Source organism: Thalassophryne amazonica, chromosome 6, assembly GCF_902500255.1.
Source record: "Thalassophryne amazonica chromosome 6, fThaAma1.1, whole genome shotgun sequence".
Taxonomy (NCBI): domain Eukaryota; kingdom Metazoa; phylum Chordata; class Actinopteri; order Batrachoidiformes; family Batrachoididae; genus Thalassophryne; species Thalassophryne amazonica.
Genome location: NC_047108.1, coordinates 115,862,746 through 115,881,765, shown reverse-complemented (window position 1 = coordinate 115,881,765; position 19,020 = coordinate 115,862,746). Strand labels below are relative to the sequence as shown.

The window sequence follows — 19,020 nt, the reverse complement described above, 5'->3', positions numbered from 1 at the left end:
GTCTAAGGACCTCAGTGGGGTTGACAGTTGAACTGTTTTGGGTTTAGGGGTGGTTCCAGACTAGCATATATAAGATGCCTAGAAGTAGGTTTAGGTTTCAGACATTCCACGCACGTTGTAGGTAGCAGACACAAAATCTTTGCTATTGCTGGAACAACCACTGGGCCATCCTCAATTTCAACATGATCCAATATAGTAATGGATATTAAGTTTGGAAAGCATATCCCTCTATGATTTTTATGGATACGTCTACGGGAGCAGGCCACAATTTCAACTTGTTGAATTTCCCTCCCTGGCTGAATTCCTTTGTTTCACACGCTGCTCCAGACGGCGCGCGTTGCTTTATCAAAATTTTTTCTGGATCTGTGAGGAATATCCGAGTGGATACTATTCGAGAAATTAAGCTGGTTTTCGGTGAAAAGGTTAATGGCTGATGAGAGATTATGGGCTGTTTCTTTCGGTGTAAGGACTTCCCACGGACCGGGACGTCCTGCAGCGCTTTCAGGCGCCGTCGTCGGCCTTTTTCGACCTGAAAACAACTTAATTCACCCAGGACGTCGTGAGAGAACAGAGAAGATTCAGAAGAGGCCGGCATGAGGACTTTATGCGGACATTCCACTGTTTAAGGACATTTTTTAATGAAAGACGTGCGTGCAAATTCGCTGAGTCGTTTCTGTGACGACTCGGCGAATCTGTGTGCGCCGCGACAGGAAAAACACCTCCGTGTTGAAAACCATTTGTAAAATTCAGGCGGCTTTTGATGGCTTTCAACAAGTGAGTAACTGAGAAATTGTTTAACAGCTTGGGCATGTTCCAACTTGCCCGTTAAGGTTTCCAACGGAGGTGTTTTTCCTGTCGCGATCCCCCGCGGTCGGGTCCGGCCCAACATGCGACTCTGCCCGCACGTTCTTTCATTACAAAATGTCCGTTAACAATGGAATGTCCGAATAAACTCCTCATGCCGACTTCTTCTGAAAGTTCTCTGTTCTCTGACGACTTCCTGAGTTAACAGAGCCTGAAATGTGGAAGTTTTCAACTTGAAACCACGAGACGCTGCCGCCTCGAAGCGCAGATCACCGTCAGGCACCGTGGGTCGTCCTTAAAGCGACAGTTACAGACCAAAATCTCTCATCAGCCGTTAAAATTTTTACCGAAAACCAGCTGAATTTATCGAATGGTGTCCACTCAGTTGTGCCTTACAGTTTTGAAAAAATTTTGATCAAACAAAGCAGCAGTCTCTGAGCCATTTCTAAACAATGAAAAAAATTGACGAGAGGGTGGGCGACTCCTCCCTCAAAGACTGCCCACAGGCGAATGACGTAACCGACAGGCGTGAAAAAACTCTCGCATGCCCGCGAGGGTTCAAGCATGTCTGATGTAATCACACGTGATTCAAATCCATATGGTTTTTGAAAAAAATAATAAGGTCGGATACTTTTCTAATAGACCTCGTATTTAATGATGTCAGCCTGCTAAATGCCTCATCAGTACCTGGGAGGGGAGGGTACCAGAGACTATTAATCAGTGCCGACACATCTTTCTGGCACAAGTCCTCTCTATGTCCATTTTTGTGACCTCTGAGTGCTTCATCCTGATATCATTGGTGCCGACGTGAATAACTATGTGACTATATCTCATGTCATTGTCCTTCGTCTGTCTTCCCTTCTGCAGCGTCAGCACCCTAAGATGGGATGCAATGTCGGGAGCTCTGGCCCCAGGAATACATTTAACGTCAGCCGGCGTCTGTAACCTGACATTGCGGGTGAGAGAATCCCCTATCACTAAAGTCCGGTGTTTCGGCTTGGAGATAGGAGTGGAAGTCACTTGTGGGCTCTGAGAAGTCACATCAGGTAAATCCAATGGGGAGAACCAATTCACAGTTCGCAGTGGCGAGTGTGATCGGGGTGCCACAATCGGGCACGAAGCCCTATGGGGCTTCCTCCGCCTTGCCACAGTCCGAAAACCGTCCTCTACAGCCGGCGTTTCTAGGCTGATGCTAATGGGCTTGCTAGCCGGCCCAGCACTGACCTCATCTGGAGTGTCTGTAACATCTAACTCCACTGCGCTAAGAAGCTGCTCTAACTTACGGACACGGCTCTCTAAGAGAGCCACCCTATCTTCCAAAATCACGTAGGATTTATGGAGGGTGTAAAGTAGGTAAAGTAGTGTACTTTGTACACTAGGAAATTCAAGATTATAGCCAAGCAAGCACGAGCTAACCAATAATGGATAAGCTAACCACTGCTAAGGCTCACACAGATGCAAATGAATTAAAGCTCACAGCAGTTACATTGAAAGAGTAGCAGAAGTATTCAAAATGTAGGAACAGTAAATATATATACGAGGTCTATTAGAAAAGTATCCAACCTTATTATTTTTTTTAAAAAACCATATGGATTTGAATCACCTGTGATTACATTAGCCAAGCTTGAACCCTCGTGGACATGCGAGAGTTTTTTCACGCCTGTCGGTGACGTCATTCGCCTGTGAGCACGCCTTGTGGGAGGAGTGGTCCAGCCCCCTCGTCGGAATTCCTTTGTCTGAGAAGTTGCTGAGAGACTGGTGCTGTGCTTCATCAAAATTTTTTCAAAACTGTGAGGCACATCCAAGTGGACACCAATTGACAAATTAACCTGGTTTTCGGTGAAAATTTTAACGGCTGATGAGAGATTTTGGATTGTTTCTATCGCTGTAAGGACTTTCCACGGAGCGGGACGTTGCGCAGCGCTCCGAGGCAACGTCGTCATCCTGTTTCAAGCTGAAAACCTCCAAATTTAAGCCTCTGTTGACCCAGGACGTCGTGAGAGAACAGAGAACTTTCAGAAGAGGTCGGAATCAGCAGTTTATCCGGACATTCCACTGTTAAAGGAGATTTTTTTAATGAAAGACGTGCGGACGGATTGGCGCGTCAGCTCGCAGCCGGGCTGGCACGCCCGCCACAGGAAAAACACCTCCGTTGGAAGCCTTAAGGACAAGTTGGAACATGCCCTGCTGTTAAACAATTTCTCAGATACTCACTCAACTGAAAGCCACCAAAAGCCACCTGGATTTTTACAAATGGTTATCAACACCAGTCTCTCAGCAACTTCTCAGACAAAGGAATTCCGACGAGGGGGCTGGACCACTCCTCCCACAAGGCGTGCTCACAGGTGAATGACGTCACCGACAGGCGTGGAAAAACTCACGCATTCGCATGAAGGTTCAAGCTTGGCTGTCATAAAAACATATGAATCAAATCCATATAGTTTTTTTCTTAAATAAAACGGTCGGTTTCTTTTCTAATGGACCTCGTATACCACTCCTAAGATCACCACAAGAGTAAAGTACTAAGCTATAGTTCACAACAGTTACACTAACAGTTAACTAACAGAAGTATATAAAAAAACGAAATGAAAAAAATGAAAACGAGGGTCCAAAGTCGCTAACGCAAGCTAACCGCTAGCGAAAATGCTAGCTGCTCCTAAGATTTACACAGGAGTAAATTAATTACTTAAAATTCACAGCAGTTCGACTGAAAAACTAACAGAAGTATTAACCAGGTAAAAAGAACCAGCTATAAAAATAACGACGGGTGGGAAGGGAGGAGTTGAACTAGCTAGCGAAAGCTAAATGCTAGCAAATGCTAACTGCTAGCGAATGCTAAGTGCTAGCGAATTACAACAGGACTATAGTTAAATAACGTTCAAAGTAGATACAATTAATCACCAGAAGAGTGCTAAACAGAAATAAAAGAAACGTATACAACCGTGTGAAGTTCAGAATAGCGTCACAACAACAAGCAATCCGTCGGAAACAAGTTTCTGATTATATTATGGACTGTAGATGATAGAATCCCTAAATTCCTTGCAATTGAACATTGAGAAACATTGTTCTTAAACTGTTGGACTATTTTTTCACACAGTTGTTCACAAAGTGGTGATCCTCGCCCCATCTTTGCTTGTGAACGGCTGAATCTTTTGGGGATGTTCCTTTTATACCCAATCATGACAGTCACCTGTTTCCATTTAACCTGTTCACCTGTGGAATGTTCCAAACAGGTCTTTGAGCATTCATCAACTTTCCCAGTCTTTTTTTGCTACTGTCCCAGCTTTTTTGAAATGTGTTGCAGGCATCCATTTCAAAATGAGCAACTATTTGCACAAAACAATAAAGTTTATCAGTTTGAACATTAAATATCTTGTCTTTGTGGTGTTTTCAATTGAATATAGGTTGAAAAGGATTTGCAAATCATTGTATTCTGTTTTGATTTACATTTCACACAATGTCCCAACTTCATTGGAATTGGGGTTGTATAGCAATGCAGTAAAAAAAAAATATCTGATTGCAGCCTGACTGCAATCAGCTGCTTGCTCCTTAAATTAAATAAAGTCCAAAGTCCTGCTCACAGACTGATTGCCAGAGACAGGACATGTCCACAGAATACAGCATAACTCCAGACATCTCCACATTTTCTCACAGATGGTTCGTTCGCGTGCGCAGCTCGCAGTCAGAGAAGATAAACTATGACAGAACTCAGATCACAGACCTGCAGCTCAGCACAAGACATACAAACTAGGAGATAAATCAGAGCGCACACAGACTGGCTGCAGCGGAGTCTGATTGCAGGTTCTCCTCTACGTTCTCACCTCCTCTCTGCCCCCCTGCTGCGCGCACCTGACGCAGACATTCCTGCGTCATCATGATGCCACATTAAGCAACCCGAACCAGGCCCGGTGTGAAAGGGGCTTTAGGGTTGACTGGTCATCATTAGCATAAAGTGAAGTTCGCTTCAATCAGCAACCATTAGTGTCACCCGCGATTAGTGTTAAATGCTAACAGTCAACATTAACCGCAACTAGTGTGAAGTTTGCTAATCTTGCTAAGAGCTAGTGTCATATGCGGTTAGCGTGATTGTATCTGGCATTAAATACAAAATAATGCTAACCGCTACTGTGTGGTCGCAGTTGCCAACAACAACAGCGGCCAGCGTCTTCCTCAATGTGGTGCATCAGTCGTCAAACACAAAGTATCATCGTCCAGTAAGAATGCAGGAAACAACACTTCTGGAAGATTATGTGAGTATAATACGTGTCTGTCTTGGATGTGGTGGGCTGCGTGAACGCAGGCGTTGCTCAAGAGGTTATTGTAGTGACTCGATGACCTGATGAGCACGCTGAACACTTAAGTGGCACCGAAGCGTAGCTTCTCTACTCAAATATTTTGAAGTTACACAAAACACTGAAACATTTAAATGCCTCAAAAGAGAGAGAGAGGGAGAGAGACTTTTAATACTCAAAAACTCACACTTTTCATATAAAGATGACTTATCTCCCCCAACTGGAATGGCGTGTGAGTCCAGAAAGTAGTTAACAGCAACATCCATTGTTCCGTTTTGGCGGCGTTCATCCTCGACCCAAAATACGTAAGCAGACCAAATGGCAAAGATCAGCTGTCCACAGATTCTCTGTGTTCGAAGTTGCATGCACACACGCACACAATGCGTTGACTCATTGGCACTTCAAGATTGTGTGTGTGGAACAAATTTGTGCAAGTGTCAAGGTGCCTTTACTGTTTTCTCAAACAACATTACAAGTAAACAGCAAAATGGAGTTGGACACACACAGAATGCACCTGCGCTATGCACTGTAGATTAAGTTACAGTAGTGTTCAGAATAATAGTAGTGCTATGTGACTAAAAAGACTAATCCAGGTTTTGAGTATATTTCTTATTGTTACATGGGAAACAAGGTGCCAGTAGATTCAGTAGTTTCTCACAAATCCAACAAGACCAAGCATTCATGATATGCACAAGCTTGAGGCTATGAAATTGGGCAATTAGTAATTGTGGGTGTTCACAATAATAGCAGTGTGGCATTCATGTAGAATGTGCCATTGGAGTTCATCAATTTTTGTGGAACAAACAGGTGTGAATCAGGTGTCCCCTATTTAAGGATGAAGCCAGCACCTGTTGAACATGCTTTTCTCTTTGAAAGCCTGAGGATAATGCGATGTTCAAGACATTGTTCAGAAGAACAGCGTAGTTTGATTAAAAAGTTGATTGGAGAGGGGAAAACTTATACGCAGGTGCAAAAAATTATAGGCTGTTCATCTACAATGATCTCCAATGCTTTAACATGGACAAAAAAAAAAAAAAAAAAAAACCAGAGACGCGTGGAAGAAAACGGAAAACAACCATCAAAATGGATAGAAGAATAACCAGAATGGCAAAGGCTCACCCATTGATCAGCTCCAGGATGATCAAAGACAGTCTGGAGTTACCTGTAAGTGCTGTGACAGTTAGAACACGCCTGTGTGAAGCTAATTTATTTGCAAGAATCCCCCGCAAAGCCCCTCTGTTAAATAAAAGACATGTGCAGAAGAGGTTACAATTTGTCAAAGAACACATCAACTGGCCTAAAGAGAAATGGAGGAATATTTGTGGACTGATGAGAGTAAAATTGTTCTTTTTGGGTCCAAGGGCCGCAGACAGTTTGTGAGACGACTCCCAAACTCTGAATTCAAGCCACAGTTCACAGTGAAGACAGTGAAGCATGGTAGTGCAAGCATCATGATATGGGCATGTTTCTCCTACTATGGTGTTGGGCCTATACGAATATCACATACCAGGTATCATGGATCAGTTTGGATATGTCAAAATAATTGAAGAGGTCATGTTACCTTATGCTGAAGACGACATGCCCTTGAAATGGGTGTTTCAACAAGACAATGACCCCAAGCACACTAGTAAACGAGCAAAATCTTGATTCCAAACCAACAAAATTAATGCCTCGCAGATGTGAAGAAATCATGAAAAACTGTGGCTATACAACTAAATACTAGTATAGTGATTCACAGGATTGCTAAAAAAGCAGTTTGAACATAATAGTTTTGAGTTTGTAGCGTCAACAGCAGATGCTACTATTATTGTGAACACCCCCTTTTCTAGTTTTTTTTTACTAATAGCCCAATTTTAGAGCCTTAAGAGTGTGCATATCATAAATGCTTGGTCTTGTTGGATTTGTGAGAATCTACTGGTACCTTGTTTCCCATGTAACAATAAGAAATATACTCAAAACCTTGATTAATCTTTTTAGTCCATAGCACTACTATTATTCTGAACAATACTGTATGTCCCACAGTTCCACAAATGTTGATTCATTTTCGCAACTGGAAGTCCTCCAGATACACGCGAGTTTGCTGTGACCCAGTGACCGTCAGTTCCTAAGTGTCCAGATGATGTAACCATGACTAAAACTAGTCGGAGCGCTCACAAAGGCCTTCACGCTAGTCCACAAATGTGCAGTCAGAAGACCCTTTACTCTGTATTTGTTTTCCTCCTACTGCTGTTTGTCAAGTTCTTGTTTGTGCTGAATCAAAATGAATTGCTCAGACAAAGAAACTATATAATTACAGCAGCTCCTTGAAGCATTTCTTTACAAAAATTTTTAAATAACTGTTATAGAAGGTCTGCACTTCGACTCATCAGGGGGTTAAGCATGATGTATTGCACCAATTTTGCAAAACCGACAAGTTTAAACTTTGCATTCAGGCTTTTATTTTTTTTTTTTAGGGGAGGAATTTTCTCTCTGCTGTGGGGATTTTGGAGCCATTGAAAAATGAAGCAAGAGGGAAGAAGATTTAAATAATTCAAACGTAATCCTTGGGTCCAAGCGTAGGGCGGTAGTTGCAGAGACAGAAAGAAAAGCCCCCTCTCCACGATTGACCCAACTCAGACATGACCAGCACCTTAATTCATAAGACTGATCGATGCAGTCAATAGATACGTTAGCGTTCAGGGAGGTCGTGTGTGGAGCGTAGCTGAAGGTGCACGCTCAGTTTCAAGCCAAAGAGAGAGGGGAGATGCTAAATCATGCATGTGCTAACGTTAATTGGCTGTGTACTGCTCAGTGATGTGGGACTGAGAGACGGGAGGAAGAGGAGGGGAGCGGAGAGAGGAGCTGTGTGTGGCCTACATCAGCCTCTTGTATTCTGTCTGCAGCAGCTCTGGACCTCCTTGGGAAGCAAAGAACATTGGAAGGGAAAAATAACCAGACCGGGAGGAAATCAAAGCCCTAAAAGCAATTGATTTCTCCCCCTCTCATTGTGCGCGTCTGTCTTGGAGGCTGCTGCGCTTTAGCATCGTGTAGCAAAAGGATTTCAGTGGATTTTCTACAGAAAGCAAGTGGGATCGCGAACCACAGGGCAATTAAACGTGGAGAAATCTGATTGGTAACTGGAATAACAGCAAAGGCGTTGTTTATTTCTGACGAGAGGGAGTGCTGTTTTCTGCACTTTTTGTTTGCTGGAAGTGCAGGAGATCCACACTTAATTATACCCACAATGAATTGATAAAATGATCTTGTGCATAATCAGTTTGTCTGCCTTTTTATACTTAAATGTGGTTGTCAAGTCTCACATTGAGCATCCTCAGCATCCATCAAGCCCCCTGTTATAAGCAAAAGTTTGACCTGAGAGGACCTATTTTAGATCTTTGCCCTTAATGCCACACAAACGTGTGGAGTTTTTTTTTTTTTTTTTTAAGAGACCTGAAAGTTGTTTTTTAGCCCTGCTGCAAAGCAGTTTAATTAAATTTATTTATATAGTGCTAAATCACAACAAAGTCATTGCAAGGGACTTCACATGGGCATCTGACCAGCCCCCCTGAACAAGAACATAGGCAACATTCGTAAGGGAAAAATTCCGTCTGGGATTTTTTTGAGGAAGAAACCTCAGTCAGACCAGACTCAGGGGGGTGGCCCACTGTTTGGCCATTCTAACTGGTCGAATGGGGAAAACACAGTCAGTGTGAGTTGATACACAAAAACCCATGTCTTCATTTGTGTTGGATGATTGGCAATGCCATCAGCATAATGCAAGTTAGTCCATGTCCAGTTTATCAGGATGCAGCACCAGACTCCCGGATCCCGTGTCCCCGCATCTTGCAGTAGCACATCAGACAGAAAAGAAGAATCAATTGGCCAAAAATAACAGCACCTGAGCCATTAGTTCACTAGTGGTAAATCAGTAGAGAAACAGGGAGATTACTAAAGTGGTTGCCGGTGGCTAGAAGTGTGCTTCGCTAACAAACCCAGAATTTAGATGTAATGAGGCTGAGACCTGTTCATAACACAATTACAGAAGACAAATATAATGGCAGAGTCTGTCTGTAAACTCAGTGAACTGTCCTCTAATGAAAAAATCAAGGTCACAGGTCTAGGGTCATGGTCAAATAAAGGGGTTATTGTCTAAAACTAGCAGAAATTCCTGTTGGTTAGAATGGGTCATAGTCTATGAGCCAGTCATCAGTTTTGACCTAATTGGTACCACGTAAGGTAACGAAACAACACTTAGAATCCAGCACAGTGTAGCATGGCCTACACAAAAATGTATGATAACCATCCCAGGGTGGCAGCTGTAGCCAGCTAGGGGTCAATGAAGAATTACACAGAGATCAAAATGTTATTCCAAAAAGGTATAGTTTGGACTGTCTACAACTGAATGTTCTGGAGTTATGGGGTAAAAATGGCAAAAATGGTGACAAAGCTCAGTTTCAGTTTGTACAGGGGTCTAAAATGTTGCAGTTGCTCCAATTTCAGTAAAAAATGATGCAAGTTATTGGTTGAAATAAAAGGATGAATAAATATAATATTTTGGACTGTGTTGAATGTTTGGTCTCCAAAGTAAAGGTCAAACAAGGTCGGCGTCCGTTGGATTCTATGACCTGTGACATATGTTACCCTGTAACATGATAACTAAGCATGACAGATGGTGAAAACTATTCATTTATAAAACCCTATTAACCCAAACAATGATTATTGGTTTCATCTTTGCTCAAGAAAGTTGAAGAAATGAAAACAACTTGGAACAAAATGCATGCCAGAACAAAACCCGTGATATAATTAAGTATGCATTTATTGTCTATCAGACATCATCATCATCATCCTGTTCATGCTCATGTTCACTAAAGCCCAGTTGTCCAAAGACATTAGGGGCGTGGCTGCTTTGAATGACAGTTTGTGTGTTGTCGCTGTGGAAAAGCGGGTTGCATTGGCATGACAAATTGCACAATCAATCAATCAATCAACTTTTTTCTTATATAGCGCCAAATCACAACAAACAGTTGCCCCAAGGCGCTCCACATTGTAAGGCAAGGCCATACAATAATTATGAAAAACCCCAACGGTCAAAACGACCCCCTATGAGCAAGCACTTGGCCACAGTGGGAAGGAAAAACTCCCTTTTAACAGGAAGAAACCTCCAGCAGAACCAGGCTCAGGGAGGGGCAGTCTTCTGCTGAGACTGGTTGGGGCTGAGGGAAAGAACCAGGAAAAAGACATGCCGAGAAGGGGGGCAGAGATCGATCACTAATGATTAAATGCAGAGTGATGCATACGGAGCAAAAAGAGAAAGAAACAGTGCATCATGGGAACCCCCCCACAGTCTACGTCTAAAGCAACATAACCAAGGGATGGTCCAGGGTCACCCGATCCAGCCCTAACTATAAGCCTTAGCGAAAAGGAAAGTTTTAAGCCTAATCTTAAAAGTAGAGAGGGTATCTGTCTCCCTGATCTGAATTGGGAGCTGGTTCCACAGGAGAGGAGCCTGAAAGCTGAAGGCTCTGCCTCCCATTCTACTCTTACAAACCCTAGGAACCACAAGTAAGCCCGCAGTCTGAGAGCGAAGCGCTCTAATGGGGTAATATGGTACTACGAGGTCCCTAAGATAAGATGGGACCTGATTATTCAAAACCTTATAAGTAAGAAGAAGAATTTTAAATTCTATTCTAGAATTAACAGGAAGCCAATGAAGAGAGGCCAACACGGGTGAGATATGCTCTCTCCTGCTAGTCCCCGTCAGTACTCTAGCTGCAGCATTCTGAACCAACTGAAGGCTTTTTAGGGAACTTTTAGGACAACCTGATAATAATGAATTACAATAGTCCAGCCTAGAGGAAATAAATGCATGAATTAGTTTTTCAGCATCACTCTGAGACAAGACCTTTCTGATTTTAGAGATATTGCGTAAATGCAAAAAGGCAGTCCTACATATTTGTTTAATATGCGCTTTGAATGACATATCCTGATCAAAAATGACTCCAAGATTTCTCACAGTATTACTAGAGATCAGGGAAATGCCATCCAGAGTAACGATCTGGTTAGACACCATGCTTCTAAGATTTGTGGGGCCAAGTACAATAACTTCAGTTTTATCTGAGTTTAAAAGCAGGAAATTAGAGGTCATCCATGTCTTTATGTCTGTAAGACAATCCTGCAGTTTAGCTAATTGGTGTGTATCCTCTGGCTTCATGGATAGATAAAGCTGGGTATCATCTGCGTAACAATGAAAATTTAAGCAATACCGTCTAATAATACTGCCCAAGGGAAGCATGTACAAAGTGAACAAAATTGGTCCTAGCACAGAACCTTGTGGAACTCCATAATTAACTTCAGTCTGTGAAGAAGATTCCCCATTTACATGAACAAACTGTAATCTATTAGACAAATATGATTCAAACCACAGCAGCGCAGTGCCCTTAATACCTATGACATGCTCTAATCTCTGTAATAAAATTTATGGTCAACAGTATCAAAAGCAGCACTGAGGTCCAACAGAACAAGCACAGAGATAAGTCCACTGTCCGAAGCCATAAGAAGATCATTTGTAACCTTCACTAATGCTGTTTCTGTACTATGATGAATTCTAAAACCTGACTGAAACTCTTCAAATAGACCATTCCTCTGTAGGTGATCAGTTAGCTGTTTACAACTACCCTCTCAAGAATCTTTGAGAGAAAAGGAAGGTTGGAGATTGGCCTATAATTAGCTAAGATAGCTGGGTCAAGTGATGGCTTTTTAAGTAATGGTTTAATTACTGCCACCTAAAGGCCTGTGGTACATAACCAACTAACAAAGATAGATTGATCATATTTAAGATTGAAGCATTAAATAATGGTAGGACTTCCTTGAGCAGCCTGGCAGGAATGGGGTCTAATAAACATGTTGATGGTTTGGATGAAGTAACTAATGAAAATAACTCAGACAGAACAATCGGAGAGAAAGAGTCTAACCAAATACCGGCATCACTGAAAGCAGCCAAAGATAACGATACATCTTTGGGATGGTTATGAGTAATTTTTCTCTAATAGTCAAAATTCTGTTAGCAAAGAAAGTCATGAAGTCATTACTAGTTAAAGTTAATGGAATACTCAGCTCAATAGAGCTCTGACTCTTTGTCAGCCTGGCTACAGTGCTGAAAAGAAACCTGGGGTTGTTCTTATTTTCTTCAATTAGTGATGAGTAGAAAGATGTCCTAGCTTTACGGAGGGCTTTTTTATAGAGCAACAAACTCTTTTTCCAGGCTAAGTGAAGATCTTCTAAATTAGTGAGACGCCATTTCCTCTCCAACTTACGGGTTATCTGCTTTAAGCTACGAGTTTGTGAGTTATACCACGGAGTCAGACACTTCTGATTTAAAGCTCTCTTTTCAGAGGAGCTACAGCATCCAAAGTTGTCTTCAATGAGGATGTAAAACTATTGACGAGATACTCTAACTCCCTTACAGAGTTTAGGTAGCTACTCTGCTCTGTGTTGGTATATGACATTAGAGAACATAAAGAAGGAATCATATCCTTATGCATTTAACCCCACAACAGTGTGGGGTTAAATGCATAAAGTGTCAAGGTGCCTTTAGAAGGTCCGTGAGGTTGTCCGTGGGCAACCTTTTTCAGTGTTCTGCTGTGGCCAAATTTTCAAGATGGTTGAAAATGCCTGTTTTTTTTTTCCTGTGGCAACCCTTGATATACTTTCTTAATTCCTTGCCTTTGGTGGAGGCGTTAATGTTGTCGTACTTGCTGGAGCACCACTGGGAGGTTTTCCATGGAAGGTTTCCCATGGTTGTGCTGAAGTTGTACTCCACCTTACTGTTGGTGTTGCACATATCGCATCATCGCACCGCGCACAAGACCATCACGTCACGCCATCAGACTACGGGGTCGATCATACCGATGATCAACTGTGATCCTCACAAGCCGGTTTGTCACGGTTATTGATGGGGACCTTTTTGGGTTTCATTTTCCTGAAAGAGAGAACGGGGCTGTGCGGGGATTTTGCCTGCTTATTAAAAAAAGGTGAACAGATTTAAATATGCATCTAAAGTTGTCAGTGTTTCCATCCAGGGTTCCTATTGGGCCATAGACACCAACCCTAAAGAGGACACGGTACCCAGCAGGCCAAAGAAGAGACCGCGATCCGGAGAAAGGGTAAGAGTTTGACATAAAACCCATTTTGACACATTACAATGAAATGTGGCAACAAATAGGCCTTTATCATGTGATGGCACATCAGTTGATCCTTTTTCCTGTGCAGTGCAGTTTTCCCCAGATGTCTGAGGTCAACTAAGGTGCTTGTCAAAGTTTCCTTGTAGCTAAAGTTCTTTTTGTGCTTGCTGTACACAGAAATGTAAAAGCTTTGATTTTTGCTGACTGTTCTGAAGAAATGTGCATTACGTAGCACTGTGTAAAGGCCAGTGAATAAGAAAAAAATAAGCCTGAGAGAAGGTGATCTCTGCACCTGCAAGTTTGCAGAAGTGTTTGAAACAAGAAGAGAACAGTGGAGCAGATCAGGATGACTGCATCCAACCAAGTTACACAACAAATGCATGTGACAGAATCAGAAATGCTGAAAGTACTTATTTGACATTGTATAAAATCACAGGTTTTTGTTTTAACTAGTTTGGGAGGTCCTGCAAATTCTATATACAATAATAATACGCGTAATAACAATAATAATAATAAAAAACTCCATTAATAACAGTATGCACACCAATAATAATAGTACACTATAACATGTACAAAAATTCAAAATTAAAGAGCTGATTAAAATAAAAACACACATTTTTTATTGTCGTGTTCCCAGCACTGTCCATTTGCATTATTATCACTTTTTACTGAGATACACAACACGTAAAGCGTACATAAAAAGTTGGCTCACTTTTGTCGTGTCTCGCGCTGTCTGGCACACGCTGCTCTCCCTCATCAAGCTGGCTGCTTTAGCTGCTGTACATTGTCGTGCTATCCATGAGAAAAATCATCCGGAATATCCATATTGGGACCAAAACACACTTCTCGCCTTTTCATCTTTTCCTCTGCGGACTTCTTTTTTTTCCTCTGTGGACAGTTCTTGGGCTGCGGGCGCTATGTCATTGTTTTACGCACAGCGGGCGAGTATAGCCAGATACCATTGACGGTAAATCTACGATACCGGCCCAGCAATGCCCCAGTAAAGTGATAATAATTAGTGAATATCATTGGGTTGATATAAATAATACATAAAGGGGGACACAATACAGAACCCCGTGGTTAAAAGGGATTTGAACCCACACATCCTAATTACCAGACAGCAACTCTATCACTGCGCCACAATCACTGTCTTGTAAAAGGAGCATGCATGCGACACATGCATGCGACACACACACAAACACACACACGTGTTGTGGGGGAGCCGACAGCACGTCACGTCTCGGCAACTCCACAGTTGTGTGGAACTTAGACAAATTTCACTCCCAGTACGACAGTGGTTGTCTGCAGTCTGTTGTCGTACCAACAATGCGACTGGCCACACATTTTCTAAGTGCCATGGCAGTGGTGTTAGGTGTTCGTGTGTATCACCTTTGGCCGACACCTGCCACAAGAGGGTGCGATGGGTTCGCACAGTGCACACTTTGTCTTTCAGCCGCTTGTGTGGGCAAATAGTTGTAGCAACAGGTGTACGAGGCGTTGGTGACAGGGACGACATTGCACGGTTGTGCACTATTCCTGTGTCATGTGCACTAAGTGTGCACTTCGTCCAAACTTTGCACTATGTGTGAAGGGGCCCTTAGACACCTGCATGCTCAGTTCGTGCACACAGAAAACTTGCTGTATGGCCAAAATGTTGCAGCTGATATGCACTCATAGTGTAAGCAGTACACCTTATCTCCAGAAGTTACTGCTTCTTAAACACAGAGTCACTCCAAAGGTGCCCAAGGATTCTCTGAAGAAACCTTGTACCAAAGACATCAGTCATTGTCTTAGATCACTGTTGTGTGCCCCCCAAGTCATACAACCATATAAAAAGACAAAAACACCAAGACCTCAAAGACTTGGACTTTTGTTGTCCAGCAAAGACATCAGCATCACGAAACACCTCTGTCCAATGATATCACGACTCCATCAGCTCCTCCCAGGTATACATTTTTCCCCTCTGTCGAGCCTGCAGCAGTGCGAGGAATTCACTCTGGTCAGTTTCTTCACTATGTAAACAATTCCAACCAAAAGTTAATATCACCAGCAGTATATGGGATGGCACAACATCACTTTTTCACATATGCTGCATATCGATATTGGAACCTTCATTGTCTTTGGGTACAGATACCGTAGTGTTTTGTGTTGGGAAAGTGTCAGTACACGGACCCACAAACAGGGGGCGCAAATGAACGGACAATGAAGAAAGTCAAATAACAAGGCTTTACTGTTGTGAACACGCACAACAAATACAACAAATCACAATTTCAGGTCTCAAGTTAAATTCCATGGTGTCGTGTGGGCAGGCTCGACGATAGGAGACGTCTGTCCAAGACGAACCGGAACCACCCGATTTCCTCTGCCACCGAACCCCGGGAATACCGGAACCGCCAAGTCCCGAACTCCCAGTGGTCTCTGCCTCCGCTCGTCGGATCCGGTACTGCTGGCGAGGAACAGACACAGTCAGACGTGGGTGCGGCTGCACCCAACAACACGTGGGGTGGAAAACACCACCTCCACCTCTAATCAGAAAACAACACTGTCTAGTAACTAGGATACTTATCAAATACGTTTCCTTTCACAAATGATGAAGGGCTGGCTGAGTTCGTTACCTCCTTGGTAGAGCGATATCTCGGCAAATGAGGTGGAGATGCCGTCCTGCTGATATACCTCCTCAGTGATTGGGATCAGCTGTCTCCAGTGATAGATGACAGCTGTCATCCTGGCTGCTCCCGTAGGCGGCAGCGCCCTCCGGTGCCTGGAGCCCGCACTCCAGGCAGGGCGCCCTCTAGTGGTGGTGGGCCAGCAGTACCTCCTCTTCAGCGGCCCACACAACAGTTTTGCTTGTCTTGTCTTAAAATAATTAATCTGTTAAATACACTTGTCTGGAAGTGTGTTGCTAACTGCACCAACCCAAATGGTCAGTGGTAAATGGACTGCATTTATATAGCACTTTTCCATCTGCATCAGATGCTCAAAGCGCTTTCACATCAATGCCTCACATTCACCCCGATGTCAGGCTGCTGCCATGCAAGTTGCCCACACACACACCGGGAGCAACTAGGGGATTAAGGACCTTGTCCAAGGGCCCTTAGTGATTTTTCCAGTCGAGTTGGGATTTGAACCGAGGATCCTCTGGTCTCAAGACCAACACGTTAACCACTCGACCATCACCATCATCAATTTTTTTTTAAATATAAGTTGCAGGGCCTCCAAAAATAACAGGACTGTTTATTCTGCAGAGGGCACCATTACTTCCCGTTTAATCCTGAATAGCAAATTGGGGCATGATCAAATTTATGAACTGTTCAAACAAATTTCATCCCGATTCTCGAAATCGTTGATAGTATACGGCAGGGGTGGGCAACGAGGGCCGAGATAGTGCAGGTTTTTCTTGCAACCAGTCACCTCAACAGGTGGGTTGCTGATGAGCTTCTCCCCTGAACATAAACACCTGATCTTTAATGAAATCACCTGCTGAAGTGATTGGTAGATAGGAAAACCTGCAGTGTTTCGGCCCTTCATGGCACATGATTGCCCACCCCTGGTATACGGTAACTTCAGAGTATTCATAGACTTAACAGCTTCATTCATGTTTGAACTTGTTGAAACGTGGTATTAGTAGTGAGTATGGCTTGTTTGATCATGCTCCATCGGGGTAACAATTTGAAGTCGAACAGCGTTTGTTGGGTTTTTGATCACGTCTGGCCGAAGGTGCAGCACCTTTCTCTTGTTTTCGGGTGGGTTGCCAGGTCTTCACTTTGTAAAGCCAGTCTATTAGGAGGCGAGTCAAATTAAGCCAGTTTATCCAATTTTTGCAGTTTTTTTGACTCGTGGGCGATTGTAGTAGAAGAGTGTCCTGTGGAATAGGAGTGTAATAAAAAAGCGACAATTTATAGTCTGGAAAATACTGTTGTTTGGTCGGTGAATTGTTTGAGTTGGCACGACATATCAGGACCTTAATAATCTGAAAGTATCGTCCAATTTATTGGACTGTCAGATTACGTACCGCCAATTCCTCGTGTCGTTAAACCTGCAGATTCTTAGAATTCACACTGCAGCACAAGTTTTCTCTCTCTCTCTCTCTATCTCGCTCTCTCTCTCATCATTATCTTTTCACTTGTTTATCTGTTTGCCTCTGACTCTCTCTGTGTCTCTCGCTACCCTTTCTCCTCTCCTGGGAGCCTCGGCGGGCGCCATGCGACACAGTGCACAATCACCACTGGAGTCGCTGCCGGAGGAATAATTGAGGGATAAGAGGGGGATAGAAGAGTAAATAGGAAAAGAAAAGGATGCAGAAAGGAAAAAAAGACATCATGTTAGAGGAGCAGAGGAGGAAAAGTGGAGCTGTGAGAAGGAGGAGGAGGAGTAAAACGGAGGGAGAGTATTCTAGGCTTGTGTTCCAGTTAATTACCACAGAAGGCCCCGGGGCTGCCGTTAGACATATTTTTCTTCACCAACAATTTTTTTTAATTACAAACATTAACTAATTCAGAGCCTTGTCATCTTGTCTTACATGGATGGGCCCTTCGACCCCCCGTTCTTACGCCTCACTTACGGCGCTGGCAGGCACACTGTGGGCTGTCACATGGGTGAAGGAGACACGGGGAGGTTTAAAGTGCCAGAATTTATAGCCGTGTTACCACGTGGAGAGAAGCGGCTAAATATGTGGTGGGGTTTGGGTGACGTTTTGTTGCAGCGAGGACTCTTTCAAGTCATCTGATGACAAAACACCCCTGCAAATGAAATAATATGTTGGCAACGAGGCTGAAAGCTCACTACACGTTAAGCACCTGCTTCTCCGGGCGTCTGTGAGCATAATCGCCATCTTTCTGTCTGCACGTCTATCCGTCCATCACCACTCAGGTTTTCTCCACCTTCTTTTTTTTTTGTTTTTTTTGTTCCTCCTCTCTCTTCCTCTCCTGCTTCGTCCAGCTTTCCTCGCTCCTCTTCACCTCGCCGCGTCTCCTTTTTAAGTGCCTCCGCTGGGGAACCGACAACCCGTTTCCCCGGAGTTTATCATAAATTAAAGATTGCATTGTTACCAACCAATCCGCTTACTGTAAGCAGTTTGGGAAGGCAGGCAAGCTGTCATGAACTCTGAAAAGAGTCAGACAGGAAAAGAAAGAAAGAAAGCATCCTCATTTCTTTTTGCGGGCGTCAATTTAGGCCCCATCGATTTTTAGTTTTTCTACATCCTCACACTCACTTAACCCTGCTGCAGCTCTGTGTGGGGACAACAGGAATCCACTGCTGCCAACTATGGTTTGAATATTTAAATAATGTATGAGGACGGCTTGATTTATCTTATCAAGTGCACGTGATGTGTCCACTTTCCAGGCTATTTAAATGAACCGAGTCTCGGCTCGTTCACAGAGACGGAAGCCGGGGACATTCTGCTGTTTCGGACAGAATCATGAACTTGCAGCTTCCAATTTATTCTCATAATCATTGCCACATTTTATTGCCTTTCTAATTTTTGCCGCCTAGCTCCCGCATGTCCTTCCATCAAGCAGAGAGGATATTTGTCACATCACATAATAATGTGAGGCAGGACTTAAAGGTTGGGGTTGATGATGTGTTGTCGTCTGAGCAGGTTCACTATGAAGACAGTGTGTATACGAGGGCTGTCAGTAAAGTAACGGTCCTTTTTATTTTTTTCAAAAACTATATGGATTTCATTCATATGTTTTTCGTCAGACATGCTTGAACCCTCGTGCGCATGCGTGAGTTTTTCCACGCCTGTCGGTGACGTCATTCGC

At 43.3% G+C, this 19,020-nt stretch overlaps 1 protein-coding gene across 1 annotated transcript in view; it reads left to right on the top strand.

The window, feature by feature from the left end:
• Positions 1-19,020, top strand: part of LOC117512957 (forkhead box protein J3-like) — a 231,636-nt gene that overhangs the window by 103,130 nt on the left and 109,486 nt on the right. Inside the window, exon 4 of the mRNA XM_034173202.1 lies at positions 13,154-13,237. Coding sequence (XP_034029093.1) covers positions 13,154-13,237 — 84 coding nt within the window. The remainder of the gene's footprint in view (positions 1-13,153; positions 13,238-19,020) is intronic.